Source organism: Leptodactylus fuscus, chromosome 3 (assembly GCF_031893055.1).
Source record: "Leptodactylus fuscus isolate aLepFus1 chromosome 3, aLepFus1.hap2, whole genome shotgun sequence".
Taxonomy (NCBI): Eukaryota; Metazoa; Chordata; class Amphibia; order Anura; family Leptodactylidae; genus Leptodactylus; species Leptodactylus fuscus.
The window spans coordinates 119,445,676-119,465,619 of NC_134267.1; the positions used below are offsets into that span (position 1 = coordinate 119,445,676).

A 19,944-nucleotide genomic window follows, 5' to 3' on the forward strand; every position below is an offset into this window, starting at 1 on the left:
GAACGGAGAACAGCCAAAAGGGAAGGGGGAAGTAGGGAGATGGGGAGAGCCCCGGGGCAAACCTGCCACAAAAACCTCACACACCACCCATAATATCCTGGTATTGACCCGACCCCTGGAAAAGGAACCAGGGGGACCAGGCCTTCAGAAAAACATCATAGGCGTCCCGAAGAGACGCCGTGAGGTCTTCCATAGCCTGGAGGTCCTCCACCTTGCGAACCCAATGACGGAGAGAAGGGGGGTTGGGGGACTTCCACAAGGCCGGGATGCAGGCCCTTGCTGCATTGATCAGGTGTCGGACTGCAGACTTTCGGTAGGCTTTACGGGAGGACCCAGAAAGATGGATGAGGAAGCAGGCCGGGGTATTAGGCAGGTCAACCTGAAAAATTTGGGATGTTAAACGGTGGACACCATCCCAGAACTCTCAGGGTCGGGCAGCTCCAGAAGACATGAAGAAGTGTCCCCTCCTCCAAACCACATCTCCAACACAGGGGGGAGGCGGATGGAAAAAATTTATGTAAAAGGGACGGTACCTGATACCATCTGGTGAGTATCTTGTAGCCCGCCTCCTGGTATTTACAGGCCATCGAGCTCTTGTGGGCAAGCTCCAGGATTCTGGAGCAGTCCGCATCCGAAAAAGAGAGGTTGAGATCAGCCTCCCATTTGGATAAAAAAGAGGGTCTGTGGTCCAGAGGAGGGGAGACCAAAAGGGCATAGAACTCCGAAAGGGAGTGGCGTTGGAGACCAGAGCCCACACAAGCCTTCTCAAAACTCGTGAGGGGCCTATCAAAGGAGGTAGGGTCTGAAAGGGAGGAAAGAAAGTGGGTGAGCTGCAGGCCCCTCCAGGGTCCAAGAGCAGGGAGGGCCAAGTCCGACTGAATATCGCCAAAGGAATGCCACTGACCATTAGCTCGGAAATGAAGAACCCTCTGCATACCTGCTCTCGACCAGGAGCGGAACGGACCCAGCGAGAGCCCCGCCGGAAAGGAAGGGGAACCCAGGACAGGGAGAAGGGGAGATGGAGAAGGGGAGAGGCAAGCCTTGCGGAGGAGCAAACGCGGAGGGTAGGACCAATCGTTGGATGGGAGGCTAGTGCAGGGGTAGGAAACGAATCCAACCAGGGGAGCAAATGCAACGGTATATGCGAGAAAGAACCCTCCAGAGAGACCCACTGCTTGAAAGGGGAGTGGCGGCACCAGTCCAAGACTCGGTGCAGAAGAGCAGCCTCGTAATAGCGACGAGGGTCGGGAAGACCCAGGCCTCCCCTGTGTTTCGGGAGAGTTAAGGTGGCATGCGCTAATCTGGCACGTTTACCCTGCCAAACAAAACGGATCAGGTCGGAGTAGAGCAATTTGAAAAAGCTAGGGGGAACGTGGATAGGCAAAGTTTGCAGCAAATAGAGGAATCTGGGCATTACATTCATTTTGTAGATCGCACAGCGGCCAAACCAGGTGTAAGTGCCTCTGGACCACTTTTTAAAATCTAAGCGAACGGTCCTAAGCAGCGGGAGGAAGTTGAGTGAGAAGAGATCATCGAGGGCACTGGGGATCCAAACGCCTAGATATTTTATGGCCGTCCGAGACCAACGAATCAGGAAAGCGAGAGTAAGAGACGACCGAAGGCTCGGGGGGAGTGAAACGTCAAGCGCCTCCGACATCTGGTAGTTAATTTTAAAATTGGCTAGACGGGAAAACTCGTCCAGCTCTGACATCAAGACCGGGAGCGAGGTCAAAGGGTCGCGCAAAAAGAACAGAAGATCGTCCGCGTAAGCCGCTATTTTCACGTGACGGCCACCCATCTCCAGACCCAGGAGGGCAGGATTAGCCCTAAGTGTCCTGAGAAGGGGCTCCAAGGTGAGGGTAAAGATCAAAGGTGAGAGAGGGCAGCCCTGCCGAGTGCCATTTCTAATCGGGAAGGGGGAGGACAGGATCCCATTGACCCTAGTAGATGCAGACGGGTCGGAGTACAGGGAAGAGACCCAAGCCGTCATAGAGGGGCCCAGGCCAATATGGCTCAAAACTGCGAATAGGAAAGGCCAGCCTACCCGGTCAAAAGCCTTCTCCACATCAGTTGAGAGAAGACAGAGCGGGAGCTGGCGAGCACGGGCGAACTGAACCACATTGAGGACCTTAACAGTATTGTCCCTGGCCTCTCTAGAGGGAATAAATCCGACCTGGTCCGAGTCCACAAGGTCAAGGAGGAGGGGGGGCCAGGCGTGTAGCCAAAACCTTAGAGAAAACCTTCAGATCTACGTTAAGAAGGGAGATGGGCCGGTAATTGGTGCACAACGTCGGGTCCTTTCCCTCTTTGTGAATAACGGAGATATGGGCTCTGGTCATGTCCGAGGGTAAAGGCACACCGTCGGAAACCGCATTAATGGCACTTGTCAGGGGGCCCAAGAGCAGGGGCGCAAACTTCTTATAGTAAGAGGCAGGGAGGCCATCCGGGCCCGGAGCCTTACTAGGCTGCATTGACCTGAGAGCCTGTGCAACCTCCTCGCCGGAGATGGGGGCCTCTAGAGATGCCAAGGCCTCCTCCGAAAGGCAGGGCAAGCCCGAGTCACGAATGTACTGTTCAATCGACGGAAGGAGAGGGGGATTCGGAGGAACTGCAGGGGGGGGGGGGGGAGACAGGTTATATAAGCGACGGTAAAAGCTAGCAAATTCCTCCGCAATACGGTTCAGATCCGTAAGACGTGTGCCCGCGGACCCGGCTACGAGGGGGACAAAATTACGGGAGCGCTGCTCTCGAAGGGAATGGGCTAGCGTTCTACTGCATTTATTACCAAACTCATAAAAGTGTCGACGTCCCCTAGCTAAGAGACACCGGGTTCGCACGTCAAGGCTCTCGCGCAACTTCCTGCGAGCCAAGAGGAGAGCCGCACGGACGTCAGTCGCATGCGAACGTTTGTGTGTTTGCTCTAGGGAGACCACGTCGGCTATCAATGCAGCGAGTTCCCTAGACCTTTCCTTTTTCAAGCGGGAGCCATGTTGGATCAACACCCCTCTGATAACACATTTATGGGCTGCCCAGAGCATAACAGGGGAAGTGCCAGGTGTGTTATTCTCCTTGAAGTAGAGTTCAAGTGCGGAGGTAACCGCTAGAGAAGTCGGAACGTCCTGGAGGAGCGACTCATTGAGGCGCCACTGCCAGGACCGAGGTCTCGTCGAGGGGGAAGACAGAACAACATGAACCATCGCATGATCAGAAAAGGTTATAGGGTCAATCGTGGAACCTCTGAGCAAGGGGACGTCCGAGTGCCGAACGAAGAAATAATCCAACCTGGAGTAGACATCGCAAGGGTGAGAATAAAACAAATAGTCCCTACCATCTGGGTGGATCGCGCGCCAAGCATCAATTAATTGGTGGGAGTGGAGAAGTTTACGGACCCGGCATAGGGCCCGGTTCGACATATATGAGACACCTCTAGAGACGTCGACAGACGGGTCCAGGACCAAATTGAAATCCCCTCCCACCAAGAGAGTCCCTTCTGCAAAGTCAGACAATTTCTCCAAAATGTGCTCAAGGGAGCCAATCTGGTCCGAGTTGGGGAGGTAAAGATTAGCAAATGTAAATAACATGCCCGCCAGCTCCCCCTTAACAAACAAGAACCTACCTGAGGCGTCCGACAGGGCCGCCTTATACTTCCATGCCACCGACCGCCCAATTAAAATGCTAACTCCCCTGGACTTGGACTTGGAAAAGCAGCTATGATAGACGTCCGGGTATCGCAGAGAGGAAACAGAGCCCTCCCTGAAGTGCGTCTCCTGCACAAAAGCCACAGTGGTCCTCTTACTCCAGAGCAAGCGCAAAAGGGAGGACCTCTTCTCAGGGGTGTTAAGCCCATTCGCGTTAATGGAGGAAAAGGGCAGGGAATCCATGACAGGAGGCCCGGGGCCCCCCCACGGGGGAGGGGCGGGAGAGGGAAAGGGAAGGGAAGAAAGGGTGAAGGGGGAAGGAGGAATCCGGAAGAGAGAAAGAGGGGGAAGGGTGTGAGGAAGGAAGAAAGAAGGACAGGAAAAGAGACAAACGGAAAGAAACAAACAGGGGTTAGAAGGCAATAAACCACGAATTGAAACTGAGCACAGCTAGTCTGGGCTCGGAAAAACACCAAACAGTGGGAGAATCCCACTAGAGCAGGTCTCAGGGGCACACCGCGGTATACGCCCCAAGAGCCGCTAAAACTATCAAAACGGGGAAGAGGTAGATCCGAAACCGGAGCCACCCATTCCCACAATGGCAAAACCTAACATACATCAAGGGTAAAGATGAAGGGGTCACAAACAAAAGCCAGCAAGAAGGCCAACCACAGATGTAGGGGGAGGCGAGCAGCACTACGGACGCAAGTGGAGGACACGAAGCCACCCCATGCGTCCGCAGGGCACAAAGCTTAACATAAAGGACAAACCGGGAAGGATACAGAGAAAACAGAGAATATACAAATAACAAATAACAGACGGGTAATAGGCATAAAAGAAAAAAAAAAATTGGCAATCGGCCCTAGTGGGCTCAAGGCAGTCTAGGCCGTCGGTCTGGACACGGCATTCTCCTACGGGGCCTCAGGGGAGACCATCTCACGGCAACCCTGTCGCGGCAGCGGGGGAGAAGATGGACCAGCAGCAGGGGGCGGAAATGAAAGTGGGAACTCCAGCCAGTCCGGTAAGGTTAAGTCCGGGATGTCAAGGAAGTGGGCTAGATCCTCCACTTGTTCAGGGGAATGTAAGGCAAAATTGGCACCATTCCTGCGGATTAGGAGGTGGAAAGGGTGGCCCCATCGGTATGTGGCGCCAGAGTCCAGGATTTTGCGGAGAGTAGGCTTCAGAAGGCGTCGCATCGCCAGGGTGCGACGAGAAATGTCTGGAAGAAGGGTAATGGAACCATCCAAAAACGGGACCGGGCCATGGCGCCATGCTGCCTGTAGTATATCTTCTTTCTCTTTATAAAAATGCACCCGGCAAAGGACATCTCTAGGATCGGAGGAGGAGGATGTTTTGGGGCCAAGCACACGTTGGATCCTATCGATGTTGATTTCCGTATCCATTGGTCTGGACAGAACTGTGTTGAAGACCGAGACCGCAATAGAATGGAGCTCTTTGGTAGCAACAGCGTCAGGGATGCCTCTCAGCTTAATATTGTTCCGGCGGCCTCTATTCTCCTGATCGTCTACCTGCAGGATAAGGTGACGATTAAACGTGCGCTGAGTAGATAAACTGTTTTCCACTGCAAGGAGTCGTTGATCAATAGAGTCAGTACGGTGCTGTTGGGCTGTAACAGTAGTCGAAAGGGAAAGGAGATCTGCCTTAAAGCCAGTTAAGATCCTGTCCTGCTTCTCCTCCACCCTGCGAACCATAGCCTCCATGTCTTGCTTAGTGGGCATGGCCCGGAGCAGTTCCCATATATCCGATAACTTAAGGCGTTTAGGCCGCCCCAGAGACGGGGAAGCAGGAGCAGAGGAACCAGAGGAATCAGAGTCCATAGAGGCCCGCAAGATCGCAGGAGTAGAAGAAAAATCCAAGTCACAGTCCGGGGGCTGTTGGGGCCGTGGTGGGTCAACCCCCGTATGCAGGGAGGGATGTAGAGCCAGGGAGTCCATCTCAGGGGAGGACCCAGGGGGGAGAACCACAGGCAGGACAGGAGAGGCTTGGAGGGTCAAAACCGGAGGTGCCGGAGCCCAGGGGCCATGAGGGCCCGGTGCTGTCACAGTCGCGGGGGCCAGAGGGGGAGGCATCCCACGCAGGTCAGGGAGGAGAGGAGAGTCAGTGCCAGGGGACAGTTCACAGGCTGGGATCAGGGGAGTAACGGAGGGCAGCAGCAGAGGATGAGAGCCAGGCATTGCAGGGAGTGAGTGGGGGAGGGGAGCCGCCATGTGGCCAGAGGATACAGTCTCAGGGGCTGAGGGTACCTTGTCAGTAGCCGTCCCGGGAGTCCCCTCACCAGGGGAGAACGTTGCCGAGGCAGGAGAGGAGTAGGGAAGGTCCGCGTCCAGAGCCGGCACAGTCGGGACCTGCGAGGAGGAGCTGCAGATGTCCCGCTGGAAGCGCGCGCCGGCGCCATTTTGGGAATCCCCGCCGGGGAACTAGAAGAGGCCGCAGCGAGGAGAAACCTCGCCATCGGAGGTTCCATGCGGGCCGAGGCAGAGGACTTTTGGCCCACCCGTCGGACCATCGCGTGGCTGGAGAGAGGTAAGTGTCGGGACCCAGGGAGATAGGAGATTTACCGCTGGGGTCCGGGAGCTCTGATGAGATGCGTCTTCACGGCGCCATATCCTAGGCCACGCCCCCCATGCAGCCCATTTTTCTTCAAGTGCCTCCTTATTGTGCATCTTGAAACAGCTACACTGATAGTTTTCAGAGAGTCCTGTATTTCAGTTGATGTTATGTGTGGGTTTTTCTTTGCATCCCGAACAATTTTCCAGGCAGTTGTGGCTGAAATTTTGGTTGGTCTATTTGACCGTGGTTATGTTTTTACAGAGCCCCTGAGTTTCCATTGGTTAATCACAGTTTGAACACTGCTGACTGGCATTAGCAATTCCTTGGATATCTTTTTGTATCCCTTTCCTCCAGGAAACCCAGGACTCCAGCGCTGCAGTGCTACTAGAGATGAGCGAACACTGTTCGGATCAGCCGATCCGTACAGCACGCACCCGTAGAAATGAATGGAAGCACCTGTGACGCCGGCCGGACGCTGGCAAAGTCAGCGTCACAGGTGCTTCCATTCGCTCATCTCTAGTGCTAATCACTAAGCCACCGTGTTGCCCCCATTCAAACCTCTTTGTGTCAACGTCTGAGCATATTATAAGGCCAAAATCACCAGGGTATGTAAACTTCTGAACAGGGTCATTTTGATTTTATGGGTTGTCATTATGATTTAAAAAGAAAAAACACAGAAGTTTGACAATAAATGGCTTCAACCAACCACTAACCATGAGTGGAGAAAAGTTTTTGTGCTACCATTCATATTCGTATGTAAACTTTTTAGCAGAACTGTATGTCTCACTGGAAGACAGATTTATGGTCACCAATTTCATTCGCCCAGGACCGCCAGGAATTAAAAGTGGCTGAAATTAATCTGTGTTTCACTTATAGTAAAGTGAAAGTACCAGCGGCTGGGGATGCAGTATCCAGGTACACATTGTGTCACCCCCCCCACACACACACCTTACAGGTGTTACCTCACTCTGCTACCACTCACATACTTTTACCATTAATTGTGGGTTACACATGTACATACATTGCTTCTAATGGAAAAGTACATGTGTATCAAGACAAATAGCAGTAAACGTATGTGGCTGGGAGCACAGTATGACAGCATTCATTTGCTATGGTTTGTGCTATATGACTTTAGTATAGGGGTCGTCAGCCTTACAATTATTGTGCGAAACTGTGAGGACCTCATCTTTGATTTTTTTAAATTTACATCAACAAGCCAAACAAAAGAGGTTGCCTACCTCTGGTCTATAAGATTCCCCCCTCACCTTCCCCTTCTTAGCCTTTCTGTTTCATTCCCCTGTACTCTCCACTTGTCAGCTGTTGTCCTTCTTTTGTCTTTATTGGTAGTTTGTCACAGTTTGTTACACTGTTGAATTTTCACTTGATTTATTGCTCGTCTGTTATAGTTGAACTATGTTGCTGGTCACCCCAGCTGTATTTTTCTTCTTCTCTGAAAAATCTTAATAAAAATTACAGTTAAAAAATATGCTCCAAATTGGCCCCCACAAAGTACAATGTTCCAGTGTCACCTGCATAGTATAATGCTCCACAATAGACCCTGAACAGTATAATATGCTCCACAGTAGCCCTTGCACAATATAATATGGTCCACAGTGGCCCCCACACAGTACAATGCTCCACAGTGGCTCCTGCACAGTATAATATGCTCCACTGTGGCCATTTCCACTGACATTGCAAATAAGAATATGGATTAGACTGAGGCCCCGTAACATCAGCAGAAAGGCAAAAAAAAATTATATATGTGGGTCACATGACCAATATATATTACAGAACAACAAAGGAGTATTAATAAAACATGAACATTAGAAAGCTATAATAGGTAGGGGCATGGGGCCTTGTCATTACATTATCAATTTATCCTGTACAACCTATTTAATCAATGTGCCCCACTGTGTATTGTTATTATTAGTCATTGTGGTATTATTATTCACCTGTGGGTAGAGGTATGCCATTTCACTTTTTGCCTCAGACATAGATAGCATAGTATAGATAATAGTATAATATAATAATCGGAGGTATTTTTCACGAATCAACATTTTTCATAAACCTGTCAACTTTTTTCTGCAGCAGATATTTTTACTGACTGAATAAATCAACAGATAGTCCCACCAGAGATAATTTCTTTGTTGCGTGAATACTTTAATATTTGGAGATATGAACAAGGTTTTGGTGAAAACGATATATAAACGTTTTCGGCCCAGACGGCCTCCTTACTACTTTGAGTTCACACTAGGGGCCATAATCCCTGCACACGCTTGATTTAACTTCCTGTGTCAATCCAAGAGACACGGTTTTGAGGAGTCTGAAGAAGGCCGTCTGGGCCGAAAACGTTTATATATCGTTTTCACCAAAACCTTGTTCATATCTCCAAATATTAAAGTATTCACGCAACAAAGAAATTATCTCTGGTGGGACTATTTATTATATTACGTACGGATTGGGACCCTTACCCACCTCTCATCCAGCATCTTCCATTATACCTATTATAGAATAAATCAACAGAGCTACAGCTAAGTGCTTTTCTACAATATCCACATGGACACAAAGTAGAGATGAGCGAGTACTATTCGAAACTGTAGTTTCGAATAGCACGCTCCCATAGCAATGAATGGGAGCGGCCGGCGCGCAGGGGGTTAAGCGGCAGGACGCCGGCTGCATCCATTCATTCCTATGGGAGCGTGATATTGGAAACTGCCGTTTCGAATAGTACTCGCTCATCTCTAGAGACAAGGCATTTTTTTTCTGTAGGCATATCCCACAGAATTAAACTATCAAAAATATCAAGATATTTTGCAAATAGATATTTAGTGCAATATGCTTTTGTTTTTCATAACAGTTTTTGTATTGCTACTCACAAATTCCACTAATGATGGCAGGACATCAGGAATCAGTTAGTGATAAATATACTGCATATATAATAAAATGCATATTTCTACTATTGTCCATAACCTTGAAAAAACCCTACCATGGATCTGTTTTGCATAAATGTACATTTTGCATACAAGTACATTTTAGTATCAAAATACCATAACTTTAGAAACAAGTAGCTTCGTATGGCTTTTACAATCCCCGTATTCAGTCCAGTAATGTAAACACCAGGAGCTTATAGTTGTTAATGGAGGCTCTCCAAGGTGTGTGCTGAAGTAATGCTAGATGCTGACATTTATGACATCTCCGAGGGGCATTTCATGTCTCAAATTCCCAGTAGCACAAACCCCTATGCAGCTAAACACAAAGTCTCTTGTGATTAAGTCTTCTCTATTAGCCATTTCAATTTTACTGCACGATGACAAATTGAATGAATGAATGAATGAATGAATGAATGTTAAAACCAGTACCTATTCAAGAATGGAAATAGAACATTAAATTTAGGTTTCAGTGCACACTTTGTCTGAGCCCCATATTAGGTGTATATGTTGGGCAACGCTTCTGTATCTGGGTATTATTTATATGGGTTTGTGAGGGCATTACACACCAGTATACCATTTACAGACTTAGGCCGTTAATTAAAAGCACAGGCTGCACACGGGGGACATGGGGATGCCCCCATCTGCCACCCATGCACGGCTGTGCTTCCCTGGCTCCTTTCATTAAATAGGAGATACAGAAGAACAGGGACATGGGCAAAATAGGACAGGAATAGGACCTGTCCTATCTGATGCAGCCTGGACTGTTGACCCGTGCACAGGACCATCATTTTCACAGTCCTGTGTACGGGCCCATAGAAAAGAAGGGTTCAGTATGCTATCCATGAAATACATGGATAGCATACTGACCCAGACCACGATCGTCTGCAAAAGGCCTAACGCCCCACGTAGAAAAAAAAAATCCATTGAGCTTGTCCATTGAAGAGAGCTCCTCTGATTTTTCAATCTCAGAGCAAACTTTACCCACAAAATCCATAAAGAAAAATCAATTCTTAAGGCCCCGTTCCCACGGAGTAACACGCCGCTCATTTAGACACGTATACACGTGTCAGAGCGAGGCGCTACACATTGAAATCAATGGGTTATAAAGCCTCCCATTGATTTCAATGTGTAGCGCGCGTAGTCCGGCACCCATTAAAGTCAATGGGATCTGTTTTGAAGCGCCTCACTCTGACACACGTATAAATGAGCAGCGCGTTACTCTGTGGGAACAGGGCCTTACAGAAGAGTGGCCTCTGATCTGCATTCTTGATGCAGCCTGCAGCCTAGCCATTATCCACTTGAGTTGGTAATACATTTTAGGATTTAACACAAGTAACAGAATATGATTTATAAAATTGATGCAAATGTTAAGTCTGCTAACTTTGCATAGTTTTATGTGCAGTGATGAACCTAGCCTCTCTGCTGCCTGAGGCGGCCGATAAAAAAACGCCTGAAGAGACCCCCACCCTCCCCCGAGTATAACAATAGCAGCAGCGGGATCGCGGCCTGGGCCTACTCACTGCCGGCCTCTGCGGCCTATAGTACAAGGGGAAGCGGGGGGTGGCAGTGAGCAGGTCCAGGGAGGTTGGTAAATAGGCCGCTGCCTGCTGCGGATACTCCAGCAAGTAGCGACCTATTATAAAAAAAAAAAAAGTTTGTATGTGCGCTCCCTGTCCACTAGCAGCTTCTGTGAACCCAGAGGCTGCCTCAACAGCTAATCTGTAAAGGGTCCAGTTGTCAGACCTCCATAGAAGTGCGTCATGCACTGTCCACCCACTAGCAGTTTCTTATACCCACAGGCTTCTGCAATAGCTGACCTGTGCAGGATCTGGGTTTTGGACCCCGACATATTATATACTAGTCATCAATAATATGTCATCATTATGAAAAATCAATTTGGCGCCAGAAATCCACTTTATTCGCCTACATGTAACATTAATAGTACAGTTGAATATAAGAAACTTTGTAATAAAACTTAATGGAGAAAAATATAGAACGACAATATAAAGACACAGATTAAGGCTGTTGCAGATGACTGTGCTGCAACCAGCCAGCCATGAACTAAATGCACGGGCGGCACATGGGGGACACGAGGATGTCACTTGTGCATGGGCCGTGATTCCACGGCTCCTTTCATTAAATGAATAAGAGCCACGGAAGCATGGGCCGCAGAATAGGACAGGATTAGGACCTGTTCTATATTTTGCGGCAGAGATTGTCATCCCTCACACAGGACCGTGAAATTCACGGAAGTGTGTACAGGTCCATTGAAATGAATGGGTCAGTGTGCTTTCCACACTTACAAAAGGTCAATGACAATAATGGGGAAAAAAGCTAAAATTCTGATTTGTCACTCCCCAAATAATCTGAATAAATCCCATTATGAATTTTCTATTAGCTTCCCAGTCCATTGCAAGGAATATTAAATGGTGCCATTATGAAGTAAAAATTGTCCCTCAAACAAATAAGCCCTTATGTGGCTCTGTGAACAGAAAAAGTAAAAAAAAAAATGGCTGTGGCAGAAAGGGGAAAGTTCCACCACTGGATTATCCACAGGCTACCTCTAAACTGAGTGAGATTGTCCACTTTTGGGTGGGGTGTTGGAAGCCATGTCCCCTTATAGGCCCAGGTCATGCCCAAATTTGCTGCGATCGTTTCCAAAAACGAAGGATTGTCCACATAAATTCATGACTATTCGTGTAGCTTCCTTTGCTTCTAGCCTACAATAATGCTTTGCTCCCTCCCCCTCCCTCTCTCACTCCCTTAAAAGCCCTCCCTGTCTCCCTAGCTAGCTCATCCACTACTAGCCCTTCCCAACAAACTAACTCAGCCTACCACTCCCCACCACATAATACTTACTGGAGTACTGCAGGCCTCCCACGCTGCTTAGAGCTGGGCTTGACATCACTTATATATAACATACATATATTACTGAAAAACTATGAATTATAGGTAAAAAAGATATATTAGAAAGTTGGAGGAGGGGGAAGGGGCATGGAGGACTTGGCCAAGAATTGTCAATTAATCTTGGGCAACCCCTTTAATGATGTCCATGTACGTTGGGATGCATTTAGGCACTGCATCCCATTACATACATATACATCGAGTTGAGCTAAGGGGTTAAGGGGCTTAATTTCTGGTCACATGATACAGCTGAGACCAAGGGAGAGGATATATCAGAAATACAGTCTATTGGTAAGAAGATTGGGGTCATAATTTATATTATGGAGCTTTCTAATGGGCCAGAAAATCAAAGTTTTTCACTTCTATTTCAAGTTTAATTTCCACAAAATCTGTGAATACTCTAACATGAAGCAAAGTGGGTAGGAGAGGGACCAAACTTAAGATTCCCATTTTCTTCCTCTATGAAATTATGAGAAGCAGCTAGATATCATGTACAGCCACATGAAAACCATGAAAAGAGTTTGCATAAAAATGTGTTCATTCTTCCTCAACCAAAAATAAAACAAGCAGTCCTAAAGCATAGATTTTTGTGGATTCACTTGTACGGAGATATAATTACTGTTGTACAATGGGCTTAGCATGATTTGCCATCCCTACATTATGATAAGTCATTTTCTAGTTACCTTGGTAACTGCTACCTTGGCACCCTTGTTGATAAGCTGCACAACATTATCCACTTGGCCTTTGTATGCAGCTACGAGGAGGCGTTCTGATAGCGCAGCGACCACATCCTGCTGGCTCATGAATTAGAACAGGGAAGTCCTCAGGACAGACGTAGGATACAGATGTGCTCATTAATGAGAATCTTTCCACAGCATATTTCAGCTTGGCATGTTGTAAATCTGAAAAGAAAGAGAAAATATTTAATTAAACCATTGCAATTTCTTCATTGCAGTAATGTCTTTCAGTTCTCTTACGCAGCAATGACACTCCAACTGGTCATCTGCTGTTATGGCCCAACTGTGCTAAGGTATGTGGAGTTGTGGATTTGGAGAAATTAGTTGAAGTACTAGTCCTGCATATGGCTGCAATTTGCTTTGTCGCGCACTCTTGGTATACTCATGGCAACGTTGCACAAGACTACCCTACAATGTTGTTAGTTTTTTAAATACTTTCACTGGTGGTTTAGCGCTGATGGTCATGTCTTAATCATAGCTGCTTAGATTGCTTGATTTTACCATTCTAATATAGATTAACACTAGTGTTCAGTTTCCATCCTTTGGGTTTGCTTGGGGACCCAAAAGACGTAAACTCTATCTGTTTAAGAATCAGTTACTCTTGGAAAGCTGCTCACCCCATAGGCTATAAAGGGGTCTGCTGGGTTTCCGCCAAGAGAAAAGTCCTTCTTTCAGGAATCTGGGATGGAGAGGTTCGAATGCTAGTGTAAACCTATTATCACTTAACGTTCTTACTGTTTTTCATGGTCATGTGTCTAATTTCATTCAATTGCTCCAAACGTGAAAAGTCAGGTATTTGTAATAAAGTGGTTATTTAATGTATACCTTTTTCTATCTTAAGGCTGAGGCCATATGTTGAAGAAAATCTGCGTTTTTTGTTTCATATCTTACCGAATTTTTTTGAGCCAAAGCCAAGACTGGCTTCAAAAGAGATGGGAAATACACAGAGAGTATTTATGCTTTTCAATTTTGCTAAATGCACTTTTTCCCGGATAACACACTGACACATTAATTTCTAGCCGTCCACGCAAATGACTGTGTATTACACTGATCAGTGTGCAGGCTGACAGTCCAGGCCGCAAAACTCACGACAGGTCCTATTCCTATCTGGTTTTGTGGACATGCTTCCGTGGCTTCTGTTCATTGAATGAATTGGGCCACAGAAGCACGGCCACTGTATGTGCGGCTCACAGATGAAAACTACATTGATACTAGATTTAAATATGGATGTTTTTCAAGATTTACTACTTTTGTGAAGTAATTAGCCTTTTTCTGGTAACATTTTTTTTTTTGCCTTGCCACTTTCCAAGACCTAAACCTTAAATAAAGCATACCTATCTGTCATCACCATATTACAGAGCACAATACAGTGATAAACAGCATACCTGTTATGTACGTTTTGTAGCTTTGGAAAAAACAACAACTTTGAAGTCTTATTAAAATGAGATAATTGGTGCAACGGGGACAGGCATTCAGATCGCTGTAGCATTGCTCTTGCTGCTTAGGTAGAAAAGGCGATATCATAGCAGTGGAAGGATCAACTACCAATGCAAGGGGAGGGGGGGAGGCATAGGCATTAGGTGGTAAGGGTCTAAGCCTAAGGTCTAAGGACCTTGTCAATATTCAGTATCTGCTCAATGAGTGCTGTATACACAACTATGGGTACCGCCATGATGTGGCTCCCCTCTGACCCGGCGGTCACGTGATCTGCCAGGATCAGAGGCAGTTAGAGCTGGTGGGACGCAGATAAGCTCTCTAGATATGGGCAAGAGGCTGTATACCTCCTGCAACTGGGGCTAAATGTACCAGCCCCAGTTATAGGGGAAATCAGCCTCCTCTATGAAAAATTTAAAAAAAAAGAACAGAAAAAAAAATATGATCAGATGTCAATTATGGCCGTATCGGGACGCAATGTAAAAAAGTACATACATAAAGAAAGAAAGAAATAGAAGAGTTAAAAAGAAAAAAATTATAGTAAAGTAAAAAAAAAAATGACATGTCCTTATCACAAGTTCTAGTCCCACCCCCGACGACACGATCCAAAATAAAAATGACTAACGGAAAATAAAAAGTATTTGAAAAAAGTTTTTAGTAGCACTTTAGTGCTAGCAAATAATTAAAAAAAAGTTAAAAACAGACATGTTTTTCCTCTTCTTTTGTTTAGATTTTCCTGGATATAAAAAAAAAAATTAACAAAATGTCCAAAAATAAAAAATAACAGCAATGTATCAGTGAATAAAGATGCAAAAATTAGTTGGGTAACCCAAATGATAAAAATGTTATATCCCTCAAACAAAAATGTGTCTGGACCGGAACCAGAAATTGCCCTGGTACTGAAGTGGTTATAGAATACCTGAGTTTTCATCAAAAGCTTAAATATTTGAAGCGTTCTGTTGGGCAGTCCATTCTCTGACCGAATAAAACTTTCATACATGGTATCCTGGTATTAGTTTTTCCTACTGCTTATAATTCCATCATGTATGAAACACATTTTACGTCTCACTGTGAGGCTGTGGACATGTACAATACAACAATATGGTCAGTCTGCCCCCCTCCCCTATCCATTACTACTACTACTGGCCTGTATACATGTAACGCTGCTTGGAGTAAAATAGAAAAAAAAATAGATATGAAAAACCCAAGAGAACACATAAGAAATCAAGGGACTGTAAATCCAGGTTATGATGCTAAAAATATTCCAGACACTAAAAAATAGAAATCTGGGCATAAATAGAAAAGATGCTTGCTGTCTATGATCTACTGCCTATGATCCAAATAGCAATTACACAAGCAGCTAGTCAGAACTATGTAGACATAGGCTGCAAACTCTTCTTACACTGCAAAAGCTGCCAGCAGTGTACAGGCAAGGAAATCTGTGTATGATGTTGAGGCTGTGAGGAGAACAGCACCTCCCCTCTCCATTCACTGTGCAAAAAGAACACAGCCCCTTCACTCACTGTGAACCTGTTTTCATTTTGAAGTTAACAGGATGAAGGATGGAACTTCCCCAGTAACAGGAAGCGAACAGCAAATTACCTAGAAGGGAGACATGCATGGAGTGGCATGTTTTTTTCAGGAAGAACAGAAACATTTTTAAATAAAGTGCAATACTTTTTGATTCAGAATCACATAAGACTAAACTGTCAGAAAAGTTTGTGACTATTTAAATTTTTTTACAGTATTTTTAATCTCCCAAGACGACTTGGACATGCGATCTTCTGAGTGCTTGTATAATACATTGCACTACCTATGTAGTACAGTGTACTATACTGCCTGTCACAATTGATAGACAGTCTACTAGGCATGACCTTATAGGAATACACAGAAGGCAGGCTTGGGGGCCTTCATTAGGCCTCTGTATGTTGTGTAAAGGCAACCAAAACACTGTGGCCACTTCAAATAGCCAGGTATTGGATCCCTGCTGATCTCTTATTGGTGATCTATAACGAGGATAGATGATCAATAAAAACACTGGAAATTATACTATATTATTAGTATAAAATAGTATAGTAAATTATACTAATAAATATATATATATATATATATATATATATATATACACACACACACACACACACACTTTCTGAATCAGTTTCTCATGGTTTCCTAGATCTCTGCTTGCTGTCTTCTAAAGTTTACCTTCAGTGACTAAAAATCAGACCATGGTCATGTGATAAACACATAGGAGCACAGCTCGTTACAGTCACACCAATGTAGTCATACATCTGTGCTGTAACGAGCTGTGCACCTGTGTGTCCGTCACGTGATCATGGACCAATTTCAAATCAAATCAAATTATATATTTCTACAGTGCCTACAAGTAGTATTCAACCCCCTGCCGATTTAGCAGGTTTGATAAGATGCAAATAAGTTAGAGCCTTCAAACTTCAAACAAGAGCAGGATTTATTAACAGATGCATAAATCTTACAAACCAAAAAGTTATGTTGCTCAGTTAAATTTTAATAAATTTTAAACATAAAAGTGTGGGTCAATTATTATTCAACCCCTAGGTTTAATATTTTGTGGAATAACCCTTGTTTGCAATTACAGCTAATAATCGTCTTTTATAAGACCTGATCAGGCCGGCACAGGTCTCTGGAGTTATCTTGGCCCACTCCTCCATGCAGATCTTCTCCAAGTTATCTAGGTTCTTTGGGTGTCTCATGTGGACTTTAATCTTGAGCTCCTTCCACAAGTTTTCAATTGGGTTAAGGTCAGGAGACTGACTAGGCCACTGCAACACCTTGATTTTTTCCCTCTTGAACCAGGCCTTGTTTTTCTTGGCTGTGTGCTTTGGGTCGTTGTCTTGTTGGAAGATGAAATGACGACCCATCTTAAGATCCTTGATGGAGGAGTGGAGGTTCTTGGCCAAAATCTCCAGGTAGGCCGTGTTATCCATCTTCCCATGGATGTGGACCAGATGGCCAGGCCCCTTGGCTGAGAAGCAGCCCCACAGCATGATGCTTCCACCACCATGCTTGACTGTAGGGATGGTATTCTTGGGGTCGTATGCAGTGCCATCCAGTCTCCAAACATAACGTGTGTGGTTGGCACCAAAGATCTCAATCTTGGTCTCATCAGACCAGAGAACCTTGAACCAGTCTGTCTCAGAGTCCTCCAAGTGATCATGAGCAAACTGTAGACGACCTTTGACATGACGCTTTGAAAGTAAAGGTACCTTACGGGCTCGTCTGGAACGGAGACCATTGCGGTGGAGTACGTTACTTATGGTATTGACTGAAACCAATGTCCCTACTGCCATGAGATCTTCCCGGAGCTCCTTCCTTGTTGTCCTTGGGTTAGCCTTGACTCTTCGGACAAGCCTGGCCTCGGCACGGGAGGAAACTTTCAAAGGCTGTCCAGGCAGTGGAAGGCTAACAGTAGTTCCATAAGCCTTCCACTTCCGGATGATGTTCCCAACAGTGGAGACCGGTAGGCCCAACTCCTTGGAAAGGGTTTTGTACCCCTTGCCAGCCTTGTGACCCTCCACGATCTTGTCTCTGATGGCCTTGGAATGCTCCTTTGTCTTTCCCATGTTGACCATGTATGAGTGCTGTTCACAAGTTTGGGGAGGGTCTTAAATAGTCAGAAAAGGCTGGAAAAAGAGATAATTAATCCAAACATGTGAAGCTCATTGTTCTTTGTGTCTGAATTACTTCTTAATACTTTAGGGGAACCAAACAGAGTTCTGGTGGTTTGAGGGGTTGAATAATAAATGACCCTCTGAATAAACTTTTCACAATTTAAAAAAAAATTAAACAAAGAAATAACATTCTTTTTTGCTGCATTGCATTTCACTCTTCCAGGCTGATCTACAGTCCAAATGTCACAATGCCAAGTTAATTCAGAATGTGTAAACCTGCTAAATCTGCAGGGGGTTGAATACTACTTGTAGGCACTGTATCCACTGTCAGAAAACAATGGATGACAGCAAACAGAGATCTAGAAAAGTGTAAGTAATTGATACAGAATCTATATCGGAAAATTGTATAACTCTTCATTATACAAACAATAACATTTATATGTTAAAACTAGACAACCCCTTAAAAAAGAATAAAAGTATGCAGCAGCATATAGAAACAGAAAAACCAAAAACTAACTTTCTTCAAATTTTCACAGTAATTTCATTACATTTTCATACCATCTAATTCTGTAGACTAATTTATACAGTAGTTCCAGATTCAGTCAATATAGAATGGATTACATTAGAAAAAAAAAAAAGTAAGTTTTCATCTAGCAAATGACTCCCTTGGCATTTTAACTATCTGAAAAGATGTCTCTTTCAAGTACTAATTATAAAAAATGTGATGGTCTAGACACGAATATACATCTGACCAAGACAGCAAATACAAATGGAGTTTTGGCTTGAGGTGCCTAGGCCCACCAGTATAATTCATTCTGGGTTTCCACTATACAAAAAAAAAAAAAAATGGAACAAAGCACAGAAAACAAAATCCATATACCGTATATACTAGAGTATAAGCCGAGTTTTTCAGCACAGTTTTTGTGCTGAAAAAGTCCCCCTCAACTTATACTCGAGTCAGGGAGTAAAAGTCGAGTCAGGGGTTAAAGCACATGGATCCCATTATAGTCTATGGTGTCCGTGTATTTTAACCCCGTTCCCGACATCCATAGCATTCTAATGCCCCCGGCGGACACATTCGCCACCTTTTCTTCGTGTAAAGGGACAGGTGACACGCTCCCCGCTGCTGTAGGGAGCAGGCGTGACCACTCTCTCAAGGGCAGATGTGAAGGAGAACGACGGCCGCAGAAGCGCTGAGGGAGATCCCCTGCCGTTGGCTGAAGTGCTCAGGGCGGACCTCGGCGGCCGGGCCAGAAGGGGAACTGCGGCTGGCCGACGGCAGAGGCGCTGTTATGGTTTGGGGATCTCGGACCATGGACTGGTCCCTGACTGATAACTTCTCAGTCAAGTAAAATAGAAAACATAAAAAAACAAGAGTAATGAGCAGTCTGGAATACCTAGTGTGTGATACTCCTATACCCTACCTTGTACACTAGTAGTAGTTGTGGGCCCGACTAACTTGCCTGAGTGGGCGCAGACACAGCCGGAGAAATAACTCACCTATTAGTGAAACAGAAACCTGACTGGTTTCACATTTATGAGGAGAGGGAAGATACAGAAAAGCCCCCCACAGGTGTCCGACTGGACAAACGGTGAATATGAGGAAACGCAAAGTATAGAGGAGAAAATAAATGTGAAACACAGAAATACTGACACTATAAAAAGGGATAGGATAAACAGAACTTAGTATCACACACAAAAAAACACTACAAAAAATCTAAACCTCCAAACAGAAAATAAAGCTAGGTCTCATTGCGCCCGGAACAACTATGTTTGGATAAGGGAGCTCAATACTTAGCAAAATGTGGATAGTATGAACAGGCAGCAAAGGAAACTGAATGGGCCAGGACTCAGATGCAGATGGAATTGCAGGCTTCAGACAGACAGACAGACAGACAGACAGACAGACAGACAGACAGACAGACCATGTCTGGGACACAGGCACTGAAGATTAAGACCGGCAACTGACAGAATGCAAGGCGGAGTATAAATAGCCAAAAGCAGGAGTATAAAGAAGGCCAATTGGATATCAGAACCACCTGAATTAGAGTCCTAGCACAGCAAAGAAACTTAACCCTGT

General features: G+C 45.5%; 1 protein-coding gene across 3 annotated transcripts in view; it reads right to left on the minus strand.

The window, feature by feature from the left end:
- Positions 1-19,944, minus strand: part of ANKRD6 (ankyrin repeat domain 6) — a 132,846-nt gene that overhangs the window by 51,293 nt on the left and 61,609 nt on the right. For all 3 annotated transcript variants that reach the window (XM_075268190.1, XM_075268191.1, XM_075268192.1), the window contains exon 2: positions 12,727-12,945. In XM_075268190.1, coding sequence (XP_075124291.1) covers positions 12,727-12,846 — 120 coding nt within the window. In that variant the 5' untranslated portion in view covers positions 12,847-12,945. The remainder of the gene's footprint in view (positions 1-12,726; positions 12,946-19,944) is intronic.